Source organism: Anopheles merus, chromosome 3L (assembly GCF_017562075.2).
Source record: "Anopheles merus strain MAF chromosome 3L, AmerM5.1, whole genome shotgun sequence".
Taxonomy (NCBI): Eukaryota; Metazoa; Arthropoda; class Insecta; order Diptera; family Culicidae; genus Anopheles; species Anopheles merus.
In genome coordinates this window covers 29,770,581-29,785,412 of record NC_054085.1, presented here as the reverse complement: position 1 = coordinate 29,785,412, position 14,832 = coordinate 29,770,581, and the positions used below count along the sequence as shown (strand labels likewise).

The window sequence follows — 14,832 nt, the reverse complement described above, 5'->3', positions numbered from 1 at the left end:
GCGACTAATGAATAATAAGCACAAATTACCCGCAAAAATCGGTAGTATTTTTTTAAGATGCAAATTCAAGTACTCGTTTCTTTTTTTTTTTTGGTGGTGGAAAGGGATGAAACAACCCAGAAGCTGAAGGAGTTTTTTTCCTTTCCATTCCCGCTTGGTTTTTTTTTCCTCTCTCTTTGAGCAGCATAAATTTACCGCCCATTATTGTGTGGTTGAGTGTAATATAGGATGGAAACAATCAGCCGTCAAGTTAGTTAGTACTTATGAGGACGCTTGATAAAAGGAAGGTAACACAACCGAACACACAATGCTTTCCTTCCGAATTCATTTAACGATCGTTTAACGAACCGTCTAATTATGAGTGGTTTTGTTTTTCAATTATGAAGGGAGAGTTTTTCTGCTCGTGCCGTGATTGACGTACTATGAATACGCAAGTAACTACCTCAAGAATACAAAGAGACAGGGGAGGGTGATTTGTTGCAAAATTTAACAAATAATATTCCGTACAAAATCCACTGCGCAATTCATGAAAGGGAATATTGACATTTCCATAAGAAAGGGAACAAGTGTGAGCAGGAAGCTAATTTGAAAGGCCTGCAAGACAGTGTTGGAAATAAAAATGAATAATTTATATGTTTAGAAGATGCCTTTTCAATCCGTTGAAAGCCATATTGAAGGTTTTAATTCTACGAAAATTTAGAAAAACGCCTAAAATTATTCAATTTTAAGTAATACAGTAAAATCTGTTGAAACTTAAAAAAATAAACAAAAATGTTAATACGGAAAATATGAAAAACATACAACTCTTCCGTCTCTCATTATCCAAACCAAATTCAAAGTTCTTTCAAACTACTTCCCTATCTACTGTTTCGTGCCTTCCAAGTGCTTGCACTCAAACACTTTCCTCTTGCCGAAGTGTTTTATATTTATTGTTTGTCCAAACGTGTCGGCGGTAAGCCGGAAACACCGGATTCTGCTGAAGTGCAGCAAAGCGGCCACATTCCCATGCCGGTTTCCGGTCGCACTTCTTGGCGCTTATCGACGAAAACAGCCAACTAGCTGGTGGCGTTGAAAATAATTTGCTGCCGGTTGGGCTCAAAACACAAGATTAAATCAAAATTTAAATAAGAATGCAAACGCGCTCGGCCCAACCGCGCCAACCGACGACGAAGCAGAGCGTGAAGCCTCACCGTAACCCGCAAAGCATCATTGCGGAGCAGAATCACAGCGTCCCTGGCGCGCAAACGTTGCCCGTTGCAACAACACACCGTGTGCGATACTGGAACGGGGATAGGTTCGCAAAAATCGCAAAACCGACCGGACCGGAACACACACACACACCTTGCGCTGCACGGAAGCACGCGGAACCGAGCACCAAGTGTGGCATCAGGTGACGAAAAGTGGACCATAAGCGTAGGACGAAAACGGGCATAGAATCTTTGTTCCTCGGTAGGAGAGTGCAGTAGCGAAACCGTCCCTTTTTATACCTAACGGAATGACGCAAATATAAGATAAGCACGAACCGCCTCTCTGCCGACGCTTTGTGTGAAAAGCCTCCAACTTGCACAAGCTTGCAAATCCGGTGGAAGGATGCACTTGAGTCGCCATTGTTTGTGTGCCGGTGTGCCGGTCATAATAATGCAACGGCTGCTGTGTTTTTATTCTAAGAATAAGCACACACAAACAACAGCACTCTGTGATGGGGCAGAGCGAATGTGAATCCCGTTCCACACCACACCCGGGTGCGACGAAGCGAGAGAGTGCAGTTAATTGCAAACTGCAATGCAAAGGAATAAATCGTCCACAGACAGTGATACTGACTAGCAGAACGAGAGGATGATTTATCACCCGTTTTTAGACGAGTTGGTTTTAGTTGGTAGTTTTATTGATGGAAATTTATGGAGGAATTATTGCCAAACGGGAGAAAATAGTCGTTGGAGGTGTGTACTTTAAAGTAAGCAGCAAAATGAATGAATAGTGCCAATGAACTCACAAGATGATGCATATATTGATTTTTTAATAATTAAAATAAGAAGCAATACAAAAGGCAACATGAATTAAGAAAAATAAGTATTTTCTGATTCACTCAATTGCTTTTTTTTATAATTGAGCTTTCAAAATAGTTTTTAACACTTAAAATTGAGCTGAAGTGCTAAATAAAGAGCAAATTGATTGCAATTTGCATACCTTTAGGCTGTCAAAAGCTGTAGTTACTAAAAAACAAATTTAATCATTATTAATTGTCTTCAGATAACTAGGTTTTTATTTGCTGATTTGTTTTGTTACATTTATTAGCAATATAAATACTTTTTCAACAAATATGAATAATAACAAAATGTTAAACATCTTTCGACGCCGCAAAAAGCCTGGCAACACCACTCCCTAAATTCGCTGATTTGCACAGTTAAATTCTTAAATTCCACTGCATTTCATGAAGAGTTATCAACCCCAAAATTGAAGCAACAATATGTGCGTGAAATATAATTTATTACGCGTACAGTAATTAGAGATAAATCTTCATTCAATCCTTCCTTGTACGGATTCTTTTCCGCCAAAAAATGCAATCAAATAAAACCCTTCCCAACGCGCTCAAAAAACACAGCAAGAGGCCCGCTTTAGGGCACACCATTTTGCTGTAACCTTTCTGCAATGGAATTTACACGCTATCATAAATCATCAACCTTGCAATCTCCCCGCTCCCGAGTAAACCAACCCCAAAACCCAAGGTAAACGAAGAGAAAAACAACAAAAGCGCGTCCCATTTTTGTTGCAATCCACCGAAAGGATATTTGAATTGCATGTGCATCAAGGGCTCTGTGTGCTGCGCGCAGTCTTACGCGCTTCCTTGCTCGAGAGGGGAACTGCACGTTTGTTGACACAATTCGTTGGAATGTGTCGCTCTTTTTCCCATCTCCATCTGCCCGGTGTTTGTGTCAGGAGGTTGGGTTGTTTGTCCGGTGGTGCGGTGCGCAAGAGAATATTTTGTTTGCTTGCGCGCTCCACACGCTCTGCTCCGAGTTCTGGGACAGACCCGCCACATAAAGATAGCAGTAGACGCCGCTGTCACCGCCCGGTTGTAGTGTGGCAATATGTTTCAACTTCGCTGCATTCTTACCATAAAAAAAGAAACGCAAGCAGAAAGGAAGCAAACACTGCACATGGGTTTACACAATAAAGTTTATGTTGACAAATAGTCAAACCGCTCGAGATAAGTTCTTCTCCGCGTGTCTCGCGAGCTGTTAACGAGCTGTATCTTCGTTGCGCCAGGATGGAGCACGGTCTTGATGGAAATGTTTCACAATCACACAATAAACAGAGCCACCCCGATAAGGCGAAAAATTATGCTCGAGGCAGTTAAAGTACAGTTTAAAATACTTTACCGAAGATAAACCGCCCTCTTTGGAACGGCGGCCTCTTGAACTTATGCAACGGCGATGCTACGAAAGGGAATCGAAAATATCAAACATCAATTGCAGCACACTTCCGCCCAATGCAAACCTTACTCTCCAAGCAACTTCTCCGGGAAAGAAGCAAACAGAATCACATCGAACACAACACTACACAGCAGCTCCATTGTGCCGGGTACAAGTCCATTGTCGTTGGGACGTGGTTTTTCCGCGCTGTGGTCGTCGTGCGCTCGTGCACTGTAAAACGATCTTCAGCCACACACACAAAAAACAGGGCGTCGGGAAAGGAATCAATGAATCACTCCGGCAAGTGACACACAAAATAAGTATGCTTCCATCAAACTGTCGTTCCGGGGATGTTGTGTGTTCGATGGCGGATGGTTGGGGTAACGGAAAACGATAAACTCAAAAGCCGTCCCAATGAAAGCTCATTTTTCAACCCCGTCTGCCGCCGGGCGCACACGACAGACAGGACCACTTCCGGACTCAGCAATGGAAAAACGGACAGGCGGAAGGGCGGCTTTTTGTGCGCGGAAAGGTCTTTAAGGATTTATATTGTATAGCCATGTCGTTTTTGTGTGTGTGTCTATGTCTGTGTTTGGGTGAATTATCAGCGATATTACAGCGAGATTTTGAATGGAAGAAACGTGAACGATAAATGGTTGGCGCTGCTTGGTGTGGGAGATTGATCCTGGGAGACAGCTAAAGTGAGACATTATTTCCGGGGGAAATGTAAATTACAAGGAAAGTAGCAGAAAGTGCACAACGCGAAATGATTTTAATAGCTTCAAGACAATAGTTATGATGGCTTTTGAATGGCAAAGAATGGGTTTACAAGCGCATTTAATGAGTTTACATAAGAATAATCGTTTTATAGTTCATTTTAATGCATGCCACAAAGATGCTTTTATGATTTCTTAGATAACCTTGCATGTTGATTTATTTTATCACTTTTTGAAATTATATTTATAAAGTTTATGAAATTACAAACCTCTAACCAATTATCTTGAAAGTTATTTTTCTCCTGCACCATTTAATTCCAGTGAGAAATCGCGTTTTTCAGGTGTATGCAGGAAAGAATTTAAAACAAAAACTCATCTGAACCGAAGTTGCAGCAAGAAATTCTTTCAATTCCATTAGTTAAAAAGTTTTCGCCCGCAAAGTCAACCAGTGATGAATAGGTCGTAGAACAAGGGTTTTCTCTTCTGACTTTCTCTGTGTTTCAAGTTGTTCGTTCTAGGCGCTGTCATCTCCTTCGCACGAAAATAGCCAGCCGAAAGACCTGACGAAACGATGGAAAAAGGTCCTAACTGAAAGTTAAAGGATTTTAAAGTTGTAACACGACCACGACCACAGCTGGACGGACGGGACTACGTCTAGCGAGAAGTCGCCATGTCCGTTAATCGGAAGTTTAACACCGACGAGACGAAGGTGTCAAATATTTGAACACTGAAAGAGAGCGACACCGTACCATGGGGAAAGAATGATTATCTGGGGGGGGGGGGGTTGGTAGTGTTCCGGAATCAACTATACTTTCAACGGATGCGGATGGTGAACAAACGAAGATGGCACGTCCCATAAAGGAGCTGATGATGATCGCCGGTCGCGGAAGAAAAGAAAAGGGAAAGTTCATTAAGCAAATGTAACGCCTTCCAAGGGTGACTGAAAGCAGAATGTGAAGGTATTCTTTTGTGGGAATATCGTTTCAGAAAACGTGATGTTGATCACCGATAGAATAGGATCCTAACACGAATCACAAAAAAAAGTAAGAATGAAAGAAAGGATAAAGAATCATAGCCTAGTGTTCGAATACCGGATTGGTTTAAGCGATTCGACGTGTTGTCAACGTGGCAACATGATCGAGCCGACAGCATCTGACATCATCTCCAAATCCAATGCCACCGCGTTAGGCTGAAGGCTCTTTGTTGGAACAACCCGCCAGAGGTGTCAGGGTGCAAGCTGGTGTGCTCCATCCATGGCGCCATCAATCTCGTATGCAGAGACGAAACTTACGTCACTTGGAAGCTGCACAGAATTCAATTTCAATTCAGGGACGCCGTTTCTTTATTAAATTTACTTCACCCGAACGTCAGAGAACGTTGTCCTTGACATGCGACATACCTTCCGCCGTCTGAAATAGAACGCATATGGAAAAGAGTGTGCGAGCTGTGTGGCCATGGGCCATGGTACACGACATCCTTTCTCAACAACAACAACTGGTTTAAAAATCGGCATACTATAAGAATACACCAGCAGCAGTGTTTGTATCTTCTTAAAGAGAGGAGTAATTTGCATAAATAATTCAATACCGGCTTGGATGTATAGCAAGCGAGCTTGGAACCTGTTCGGGGGCTATAATCAGGCTGCTGATAAACTGACACCGAGAGGCGACAGCGTTGGAATCATAAACAGTGTCACATTTATGGATAAACACACAAATTAAAGCATTTAGGACACATGATGCGGTTTTGGCGAATTAAGGCGAAGAATTTCTGCAGCACCTTGTCGTGTTGGAGGACACAATGCTTGTTTCTTCAGGAACTAAAACCATGTGTTAGGGTCAATGTCTTCGCCCTACCCATCCCAATGAACGGAACAAGACTGTGGTCATAAAATCTAGACTCTGATCATATTCATAATGTTTGTTTCGCGCTCATAAACGTTAATGAAGATATACCACCGGATATGTCCAGAACCAGGGGGGATAATGATGCAGGCACTGCTCCTTCCAATCGTGAACTCCTACGCACGGTTGAAAGCCCCAAAAAATGAACGCATCAATGAATTTAAGTACTTGCTGCTCCGAGGTAGCGCACACTTTAATCCACCGCGTGTGTGTGTCGAGTTTTGGAAGAAGCGATTAAGATTCGTTGCACGTTGTCCAGCTGCAGAAGTGCACAGTATCACACACCCCTCCTCAAAAAAGCCGCCAGCTTACCGGTGCTGTTGGCGTGCTCGGTTGCAACCAAACCAGTGCCATAAAAAGAGGACATAAACGAAATTATTTCAGACCAGTAAAAACAGAAGCGGCGCAGCAATCGAGTCCCCGTTGAGGAGGAAGGCAACCAGTAACGACGGCGTGCTGGTCGAGAAGTGCCCGCATATGTCGATCGGGGGACATTTGTGGACCGGTTTTTTGCTGTTCGGCTGTTGGCAACGGACGAGATGAAGTCAATCCCAAATTTCAATCCAATAACGTGCACAACACGCGTTTGGAGAGGGAAGTGGGGGGAAAAGGACGCAAAAAACCAGGTATAGGCTGTCGTTCTTGCGTCACATTCCGGGTGCGTATTTTGGTCGGCATCGGTTGGGCTTTTTGCATGTCTGGAGTTCGAGCTCGTTTGAAGCACTCCAGCAACAGAAAAAAACTCCGATTCAGCGCGAGTAAAAAGGGGAACTCACCTCCGTCCGATTGCGGATGACAGTTTTGCATATTTGCTGGTACCATGTTGTCTACGGCATGCCGGTTTTGCCGGTACACCCATCCCCGGGCACATTCTTCCACCTTGAATGCTCCAATGCCTCTGGTGGGGTTTTGTCTCTTTTGTTTCGTCATTTTCATCTCCATCTACGACAGCTTTTCGAAAGCGGCCCTCCTCGCCCGGGTATAGCTCATATGTCACCACAGACGGTTTCGTTTGCTCTCCCTTTTTACGACACCCAACGGGCCTTCCAACTATGGTCTTAATTAATAAGCACCATAACTAAGCACTCACTGGTTGGTATCACTGCTCTAAGTACCAGTCACTGGGCCGAAAGGGTAGCGTTCTTTTCGAAACGTTCCAATTGACATTTTCCCCCAGCCTGTCCATGACAACTCCACCGAGATGGAGATGCAAGTGTATGTGACGCCCTCTAGTAACTTGGTTGGGCGGGGGCTTTGTGCTCAAACTGTGTACGGACGCAAGACTGTTTGGACATGATGCTGCCCTTTCGACAAGCGTGTCCATTTCCAACCTCTGCCGGGGTACGATTACTCGTTAAGCTACCGGTTAATTCCGGATCATGTGTCGTGGTGCGCGCTCTTCTTGAGCATCGAGAACCCGGCACGGTACGGTACGGTGTGCAATAGGATGGACCGGGGTACGTTGCCTTGCATAATTTGTCGCTTCACATGCCACAGCACTTGCCACCTGTGTGACCTAATGTTCGGCATTGAAGAACCCGCGGGAAACAACAAATGAGCGTTGTGGTTAGGGACGCATGTTACTCATGACGTACGCAGCAGCAACACAAAGCCGCCATACACTGGCTTTGGTGTGTTTTAAAGGGGTTTACAGAAAGAGATAGAAAAAAAATTAGCCGACAACGCTATGTCCCGAACATCTTTAGTTGGAGCCATAATTTATGTCATATTGTGACGCTCATTAAACATTCAACAGTGTGGTATTTTTTCTTCTATTCCTCTTCACTACTCACCGGTCCTTTGTAGCTCTTGATTTTACATTTTTGTGAATGGGTAGTGTGCAAATGAAGGTTGCGAAATAGGATAGAAAGCAGCCGAAGTGGATGGTTTACCATTTATGCACAGTTGGCGCAGTACAATACACAGCAATGTTGTTCAATAACTATTCACTCGTAGTACCCACCCGTAGTAGGCGTCGCACAGGATGGCATCATTAACGGCGAGCAGCGTCATAGCTTCTACCGATTCGTATCCAATAAATTTCCGTTCTTTCACTGCCGTTGGCGAAGATGACGAAATACCTGGAACCGAATCGGAACACTCATTTGCCGATGAATCGGAAAACAACATTCGGTCACGTCCGACAGAGCTTCCGAAATTGAAATGGGATAAAGAGCAGTTTGACGTTCGTCGCCCTTACGAAAGGAAAAACTACGATCGCCCATATCGAGATCTTCCCAGGCATTTGGCCGGCTTCGAGGGACTTAACGTACCGGTACGCAAATGTACCGTGCCGAGCGCCTTCGCCCGGCGAACGCCAATTGAGGAAATCTTTCACAAGCGCAACATAAAAAGCGTTTGCCCGCCGGAACGGTCGCGAACACTTGAACATTGCGTCGAGGATGTGATTGTGGCGGATAATGTAAGTTCGACTGCTGCCAGCGTTGCCGAGCAAGCGGACGACGTTGAGCAAGTGGCCGAGGGGCGGATTGTGTCGAAGGAGTGCTGCAAAACGTTCTTCCGGGCGCGGAGAGCACTGCTGAGAAGTGAATTGTTTCAAGAGTACTTCAACCGTGAACCCGCTCCGGAAAGGGCGCAAGAGTCGGATGAGAGTGAGGACGAGCTGGATGACTTAACGGGTGAGTTGGAGCAGCTGGACGGCAGTGTTGATCGTGAGATACCCGAAACTGCTGTTCCACGCCGAGTACGGTCAACGTCCATTGGGTCGTACCAACCGCCAGCGATAACGCACAAAGACGACAAAGTTAGTGTCATTGAAGCGCAGGAACAGTTTTTGGAAAGGATGCGTGTTCGCTATCTGGAAAAGTTTGACCGTGTAAAGCAACAGCTTGAGGAGGTTGAGCGGGAACGTCACAAACCTCCGGAACCGTTCGATGCTGAGAAGTACGAGACAGAATATCCGAAGCCCGATATCCGGAACGAAGCGAAAGCTCATTTCCGCGAGGCGCTCAGGCAGCGGGTGGAAGAACTGAACAGACTTCAGCAGCGCACCGTTCGTAAGTATCCTACATCGGTGAAACAGTTTGCCGCTTACAAAGCCCAAATCATGGAGGATAGAAGAAGGCTACGGGATGAAGCGTTGCTGGTGGAGGATTACTTCCGCAATGCAAACACCCCGAAGGAACTTCCGGAGGCAAAGCTCGAGGTCAGGCGCTACCGGTTGGCAGAATTCGGAACGCATCCAAGCGATTCGGAGGATGAGGAAGACCGGGCTGCGAGTGAACAGAAACCACAAAACGAACCTTTGGTTTATCACACCTGCCTGACGCGGGAGGAATGGGGACACTGGATCGCACAGAGTACGAAGATCGAAAAGCTAAAGCTGCCGAAAGTCTGCGTACCACGGATACCGGTGCTGGTGCAGAAATGTGTCGAAAGTCCGATTCGTGCCCACATCCAGGGACGACCACTGGACGGCACAGTGCAAACCAAGGAGCAGTCTGAGAGGCAAAAGCTAACCGAACAGGAACGTCTTGCTCAACCACAAAAGATTATCCATTCCTTGGAACCTACGGCAGTCTCGCGCAAATCTAAGCCTGCGATGCGTGACCTCTTGTTTGACCCGATGGTGCCACCCGAACCGATGGACTACGTGCCGTACAATGCAACGCTCCAACCTTATTCGGACATTGCCGAGGAACGGTTTCGCAGCGTCAAAGGGCGGCGCAAGGTTAAGCGGCAGCTTCGTAAAAGCCGGATGCGCTGGATTGAGGAGCTGGTCGATGAGATCTGCCGCCGGAAACGCTGTTAGGCCGTGCGGAGGAGGAGAAGGAGAATTAGTAAATTTCTCTTTCCCAAATGCTTTTAAGATCTCGCTCGCAAGAAAACAATCGACTAGAAGAGGGAAGTTGTCGGTGCTTGTCGTCGTGAAGATCGGCGCCATTTATGGAATGAAGCAGCGACCAGGCGAAAGTCAGCACAGGATTGATCAGGACAGTTTGATTTCGGCTGTCGATGTTTCGGACGGGCGAGTTTTGATGAATTTGTTGGAGTTGGTTGGAGCAGAGCTGCGCGGACAAAGAGAAGCTGCGTTATTGAATGCGTCATAAATCTTGGCGTGGAAGAGAAATGAGCGCTGTAGATAAAATCCCTTGTTGAACAAATTGATATGCTAATGATGTGTTCCTCCGATGCCTATTGAAGGGTTCGCTCGATCGATACCGTCCATACATAAACGTCGCGTTGGAATGGTGCAGAAAAGGGTGGAGGAGAGAACAAAATGATTTGTGGTCCATATTTTTGTGTTTTTCGATTATGATGAATCGAACGATTTTTTTGGTGTCCGTTGTTGCTCTTTTAGGCAGTATTCTTCATCTCTGATTGTGTGTGTGGGTCACTTGGAAGATCCTGCTAGGTCGGGGTAACGATGTCATATTAATATTCTACCGACGCGTTGCCGTTTTATGGAGGAACGTGGCACATCAAAACCCAGGTTCGACCAGAAGGTCAATAGAAGCATATACATAATTTCTGGTTAATCCGACAGACGCACGTGTGTCGTGAGATGCTGCTCGTTGTTGCTGTACCAACAGCCATCCCCTTTGCCGCGTACTTTGATCTGTATCGAACGAAGCATACGAAGCATCCCCCTTTTGTCGGCATGAAGAGCAGTTGGTCCATCAATTAGGTAGCTATATTTATTGTCCACAAATTAGGTGGCAACACACATATGTTGACCGCCGGCAGGGGCAGTAAACCCATTTCGTTATGGTGTCCTCTCACAACCCTAACAGCTGGCGGGCGGGTACCAGGACATGCTTCATTATGAAATCTAATGCAATAAAATTCGGTACTGGAAGCGTGCGCAAAGCGAGCGGGAAGCTCATCATTTTCGCACCCCCGTGGTGTGTTAACCTTCCCGTTTTCTCTTCCTTTTTTTCCTCCATTCCGTTTCCCCTGCAGGGTTTGACGAATTCGGCTGGACAAAGGTCAGGTCTACCCGCGCGCGGTGGTTATTTAACTCACTCGCTACGCGCCCAATTTAGTTCTAACTTGTCTAATTGAATTAGTTGGTCCCGCGGGACCGGAACTGTCCCAAAAATCCCGGTACCACCAACCGCTCGTTTTCCAATCCGATGGTATACACAACCTCGCGAATGCGGGGTTGAATAAATCAAACGAAACATTACTAATGCGGCGTCCTTGGCTTCGTACATTTTCGGACGGAAGTTCCGGTCCGTACTCACAAACACACACACCGGGCGGTCCTGCAGCGATTCGAAACCTACCAGCGCGCGTGTGTACGATATGAATCGGGACCCTAACGAGGTACCGTTAATCCACCGGTGTGTGCAAGAAAGAATGTGTACGCGTGCCACTCGACTGACGCGCCGGCGGTACGGTCAGTTGCACACAGCCCGTTCTGGAATCCTCGGACGCTGCCAGGAACTATTTAATTTTCTTCATTTACCCTGCGGCGGCTAAGGGCGGCTTTTGCTTCAGAGTTAGGTAAAATAATGGTACGGCAGCGGCCGCTGTGTGTTGGATGGACGGAGGACGCAATTAAGAGCTTCGACCCTCGAGGCCACCGGTCGGAGCACGTTATGCCGCTTCGTTCGTTGAAAAGGAATCAAATTTCATATCAGAAGAAGGAGGGTTTTATTTTCCGATTTTTTCGTAAAATGTCGGACACAATCGGTGCGAGTGGGAGAAGGTTAATGTTAATGCCGTCGTGTCGGAATCGGTATAGGAGGGTTTTGTAATGGGTTAGAGATGGTTCAAGTTTCCACACGCGGGCCACGGAAGGGAAATGTAATCCGCCGTTTGAACTATGGATAGTGTGAAATGTAAACAGAACAGAAATGAGCTAGCCTTTTTCCTGTTTTGTCCACCACATCGACCAGCGGCATTGCTGCGGCAGTAGTATTACATTGTTTGAACATGTAATTGAAATTTGAAAATTAATTTTTACTACCCTGCTCGGACCCGTGCGCGTGCGTTTGCTGCAGTGTAAGCGTCTCCCCCGGTAAGTACAAAAGCAAACACACACAACAGTTCGCAGCAACTCTAAATGCATCCTGCGCTATGGGCTGAATGACGGCGGTTATATGCATAATGGCACACCCTCTCTTACCGCCTCTTTATGACCACCAGCTGCCGTAATCGGAGAAAAGGGCTGCTCCGGTGATTCGTGCGCTCCGTGTTTGGGTGATTTAGGGCGTTTTAAGGCGTCATTCTCGGCAAAGGAGAAAACAAATAGAAATGTTGTAGCAAATGCAGCCTCCGGCACGATTTTGAATGCGTTTCTGGAAGCAACACTTGGTCATATTTCATCTGCAGTGTTGCCCGATTGTTGCCCAGCATTGTCTGAGTGGTTTCCTGAGTGGTGGTCGCTTCCCGGGAGATGTTCTAAGGTTACACACATCAAGTGTCGATTGACGACAGAGTTTGGTTGAAATGTTCTCAGCTCGGGCAAGCACATTACAAAGGCTGTTGGTGTCCAGTGTCCCGTTCCGTAACGGTGGAGATGGAATTTTGATTGGTCAGTAAATGGGTACGGTAGGATGAATTTGGAGCTTGAAGCTGTGAGCGTGAGATTATTATGCTGAATCGTGCCCTTACAGTAATTCCATCAATCAATTAAATCGCCCATCGCTTCAAAGGCAGTCGCGATTGATAAGTCTATTAATAATCAAGCGAGCAGGAAATCTCATTCAGCCCGTGTGTTTTTAATGCCCTTTTCGGGGAAAGGATTTTCCATCCACCCCCGACACATCAACAAAAAAACTCCCTCTACTCTCGCGGGCGGCTTAAACTATGGATATAACATGGTTGTTCAGCAAGGCTGGACAAGCAATCCTATGACCACACGACCACCGCCAATCCAATGTCTGTCTGGTCGTGACCGAGGGCCGTAAATCTTTTACCAGTGCCTGGTTTCCATGGTTCATAATTTCCACGGTTGACATTTCAAGTGGAGCTCTGTACGACCCTACCCCCAAATCCAGAAATCCAGTCCTGGACAGACAGGCGTTTAATTTTTCACTGCGTTTTGACGTGAAAATGAATACTTCCCGGTATGATTTTGGAATAAGTGGATTTTTAAACACTCCAGCAGTAAGGGTTAATTGTGTTTTGGATCGTTCTGCGATGTTTTCGTCGTGTTGTGGTCATCTCAATGACATCCACTGCTGTGGACATAATGGTACTAAGTGTACTGTCATTTTATACATTCCTTTGTTTTAAACTGTCTATGTTTGGCTCTAGAGGAAAGGTGAAACACGGGTAAGAAGGTTTTTGGTTTTTGGTAAGGGGGTTTTTGCTCATAATCCTGATAATTGCCATTATTTATTTATATCCCTAGCCCTAGGCAACTGCTGCCTTACTTTAAGTGTAGCATTGCTAGAATCGTTAAAAATGCATACATTCCAGACGAATCAGGCTAGAAAAACTTACAATACTTTATCCTATCCTCATCCTTAAGGCGTTGTTGGTCCTCCAGCTTAGCCAGCTCTTTACGCATGGCAGTGCCAAGGCTCGTGTCCAGGTCAGCCACACGCTGGAAGTCGCTTCGGGCCTGCTCATAGTTGCAGACAGCGGCGTGTGCCTTTCCGCGTCGATACAGGCCCTTGACGCACTGTGGATCGTACTTGAGTACCTCCGTACAATGCTCGATAACGGGGTAGCAATCCTGCTCTAGCAGTTTGCACTGTGAGAGGTTCAACAGCAACGGCACCTTCATCTGGGCCAGCTCGATCCATTGCGGTTCGTTGGGCTTCTCCTTGAGCATCAGTTGTTCGATGATACCGATTGCGTACGAGTAAGCATCCCGTGCCGCGGTCAGATTGTTTGCCCGGTATGCGACATTCCCTTGTTCACGCAATCGACCAACAAGGGTTCGCTTTTCGTCATCACTCAGCTGCCACGCTTCCTTTCCGTACTCGTCTGGGTTTTCGATCGATAGGATCTCGATCGTGAACTCGAGATCCTGCGGGTGAATGAACAGCTCATCCAGATCCCCATAGCCGGTGCCCTCGTTCTGAAAGGTAAGTCCACAACAGTGCTTTCTCTTCCCTCCCTGCGGTTGCTTCTGTGCGTCTCGGATCGTTTTCGACACGAACGGGTACTGCTGGACAAGGGATTTGTCACAGCGAAATCGAGCCACCTCGTGTAGTCCCATCTGCTGCACGATCGATTCCCACACCTCGAGCTTAAACTGCTTCCCAAGCACCAGCTCCATCGGTTTCTGGTGCGTCCGGCTTTCGTCGATCAATGTTCGCTCGGCGTCACACTTTCTCGTCTCATAGTGGAACGTTACCTTCGTACCGACCCGGAAAGGAATGAATTTGGTGCCCACATGCACAACGTTTTTCACAATTTGCGCATCGCGCAGGGTGCAGTCCATTCTTTCTTCGAGCCTGTACAGGGGAGGGACGATCATCATCATCATTACATTAGGGGATTGGCACAATCAAGCATTCTGTGGAGCTGCTCCAACCCAAACGGGTCGTTAGCTATTGGAGCATTCAAGAATGAAGTGATCCCTAAGCATCTCCTCCTCCTTGCTGCTTTATTAATGGTCCGTGTTAAGAGGAATTTCCCTGGCACATCAGCAGTTCAGCTGACGTCTAAGAGACGTGATTCTTGGGTAAAATGAATGACGAAGGAATTAGGACTGCAGAGGAAATTAGACGCTGCGAGAAATCGGATTAGTTTCCTGACTTCTCTGCTTGTAAGAGACGAACGTTTGCAGAGGAAACACTAATAGATGCTGTGGTTTATCCGCCATCTGTTGGGGTGTAATAAATCGGAACCTAAATCTCAGCTATGACGGGGTGT

General features: G+C 46.4%; 1 protein-coding gene across 6 annotated transcripts in view; it reads right to left on the bottom strand.

Moving 5' to 3' along the window:
• The window catches only part of LOC121600391 (AH receptor-interacting protein-like), a 61,813-nt gene that overhangs the window by 9,311 nt on the left and 37,670 nt on the right, over window positions 1-14,832 (bottom strand). Inside the window, exon 5 of one of the 6 annotated variants that reach the window (XM_041928939.1) lies at window positions 13,258-14,411. The exons of the other annotated variants lie outside the window; for them this stretch is intronic. Coding sequence (XP_041784873.1) covers window positions 13,436-14,398 — 963 coding nt within the window. The 5' untranslated portion in view covers window positions 14,399-14,411 and the 3' untranslated portion in view covers window positions 13,258-13,435. Of the gene's footprint in view, window positions 1-13,257; window positions 14,412-14,832 lie in introns of those variants that run through there. 6 annotated transcript variants of the gene reach the window in all.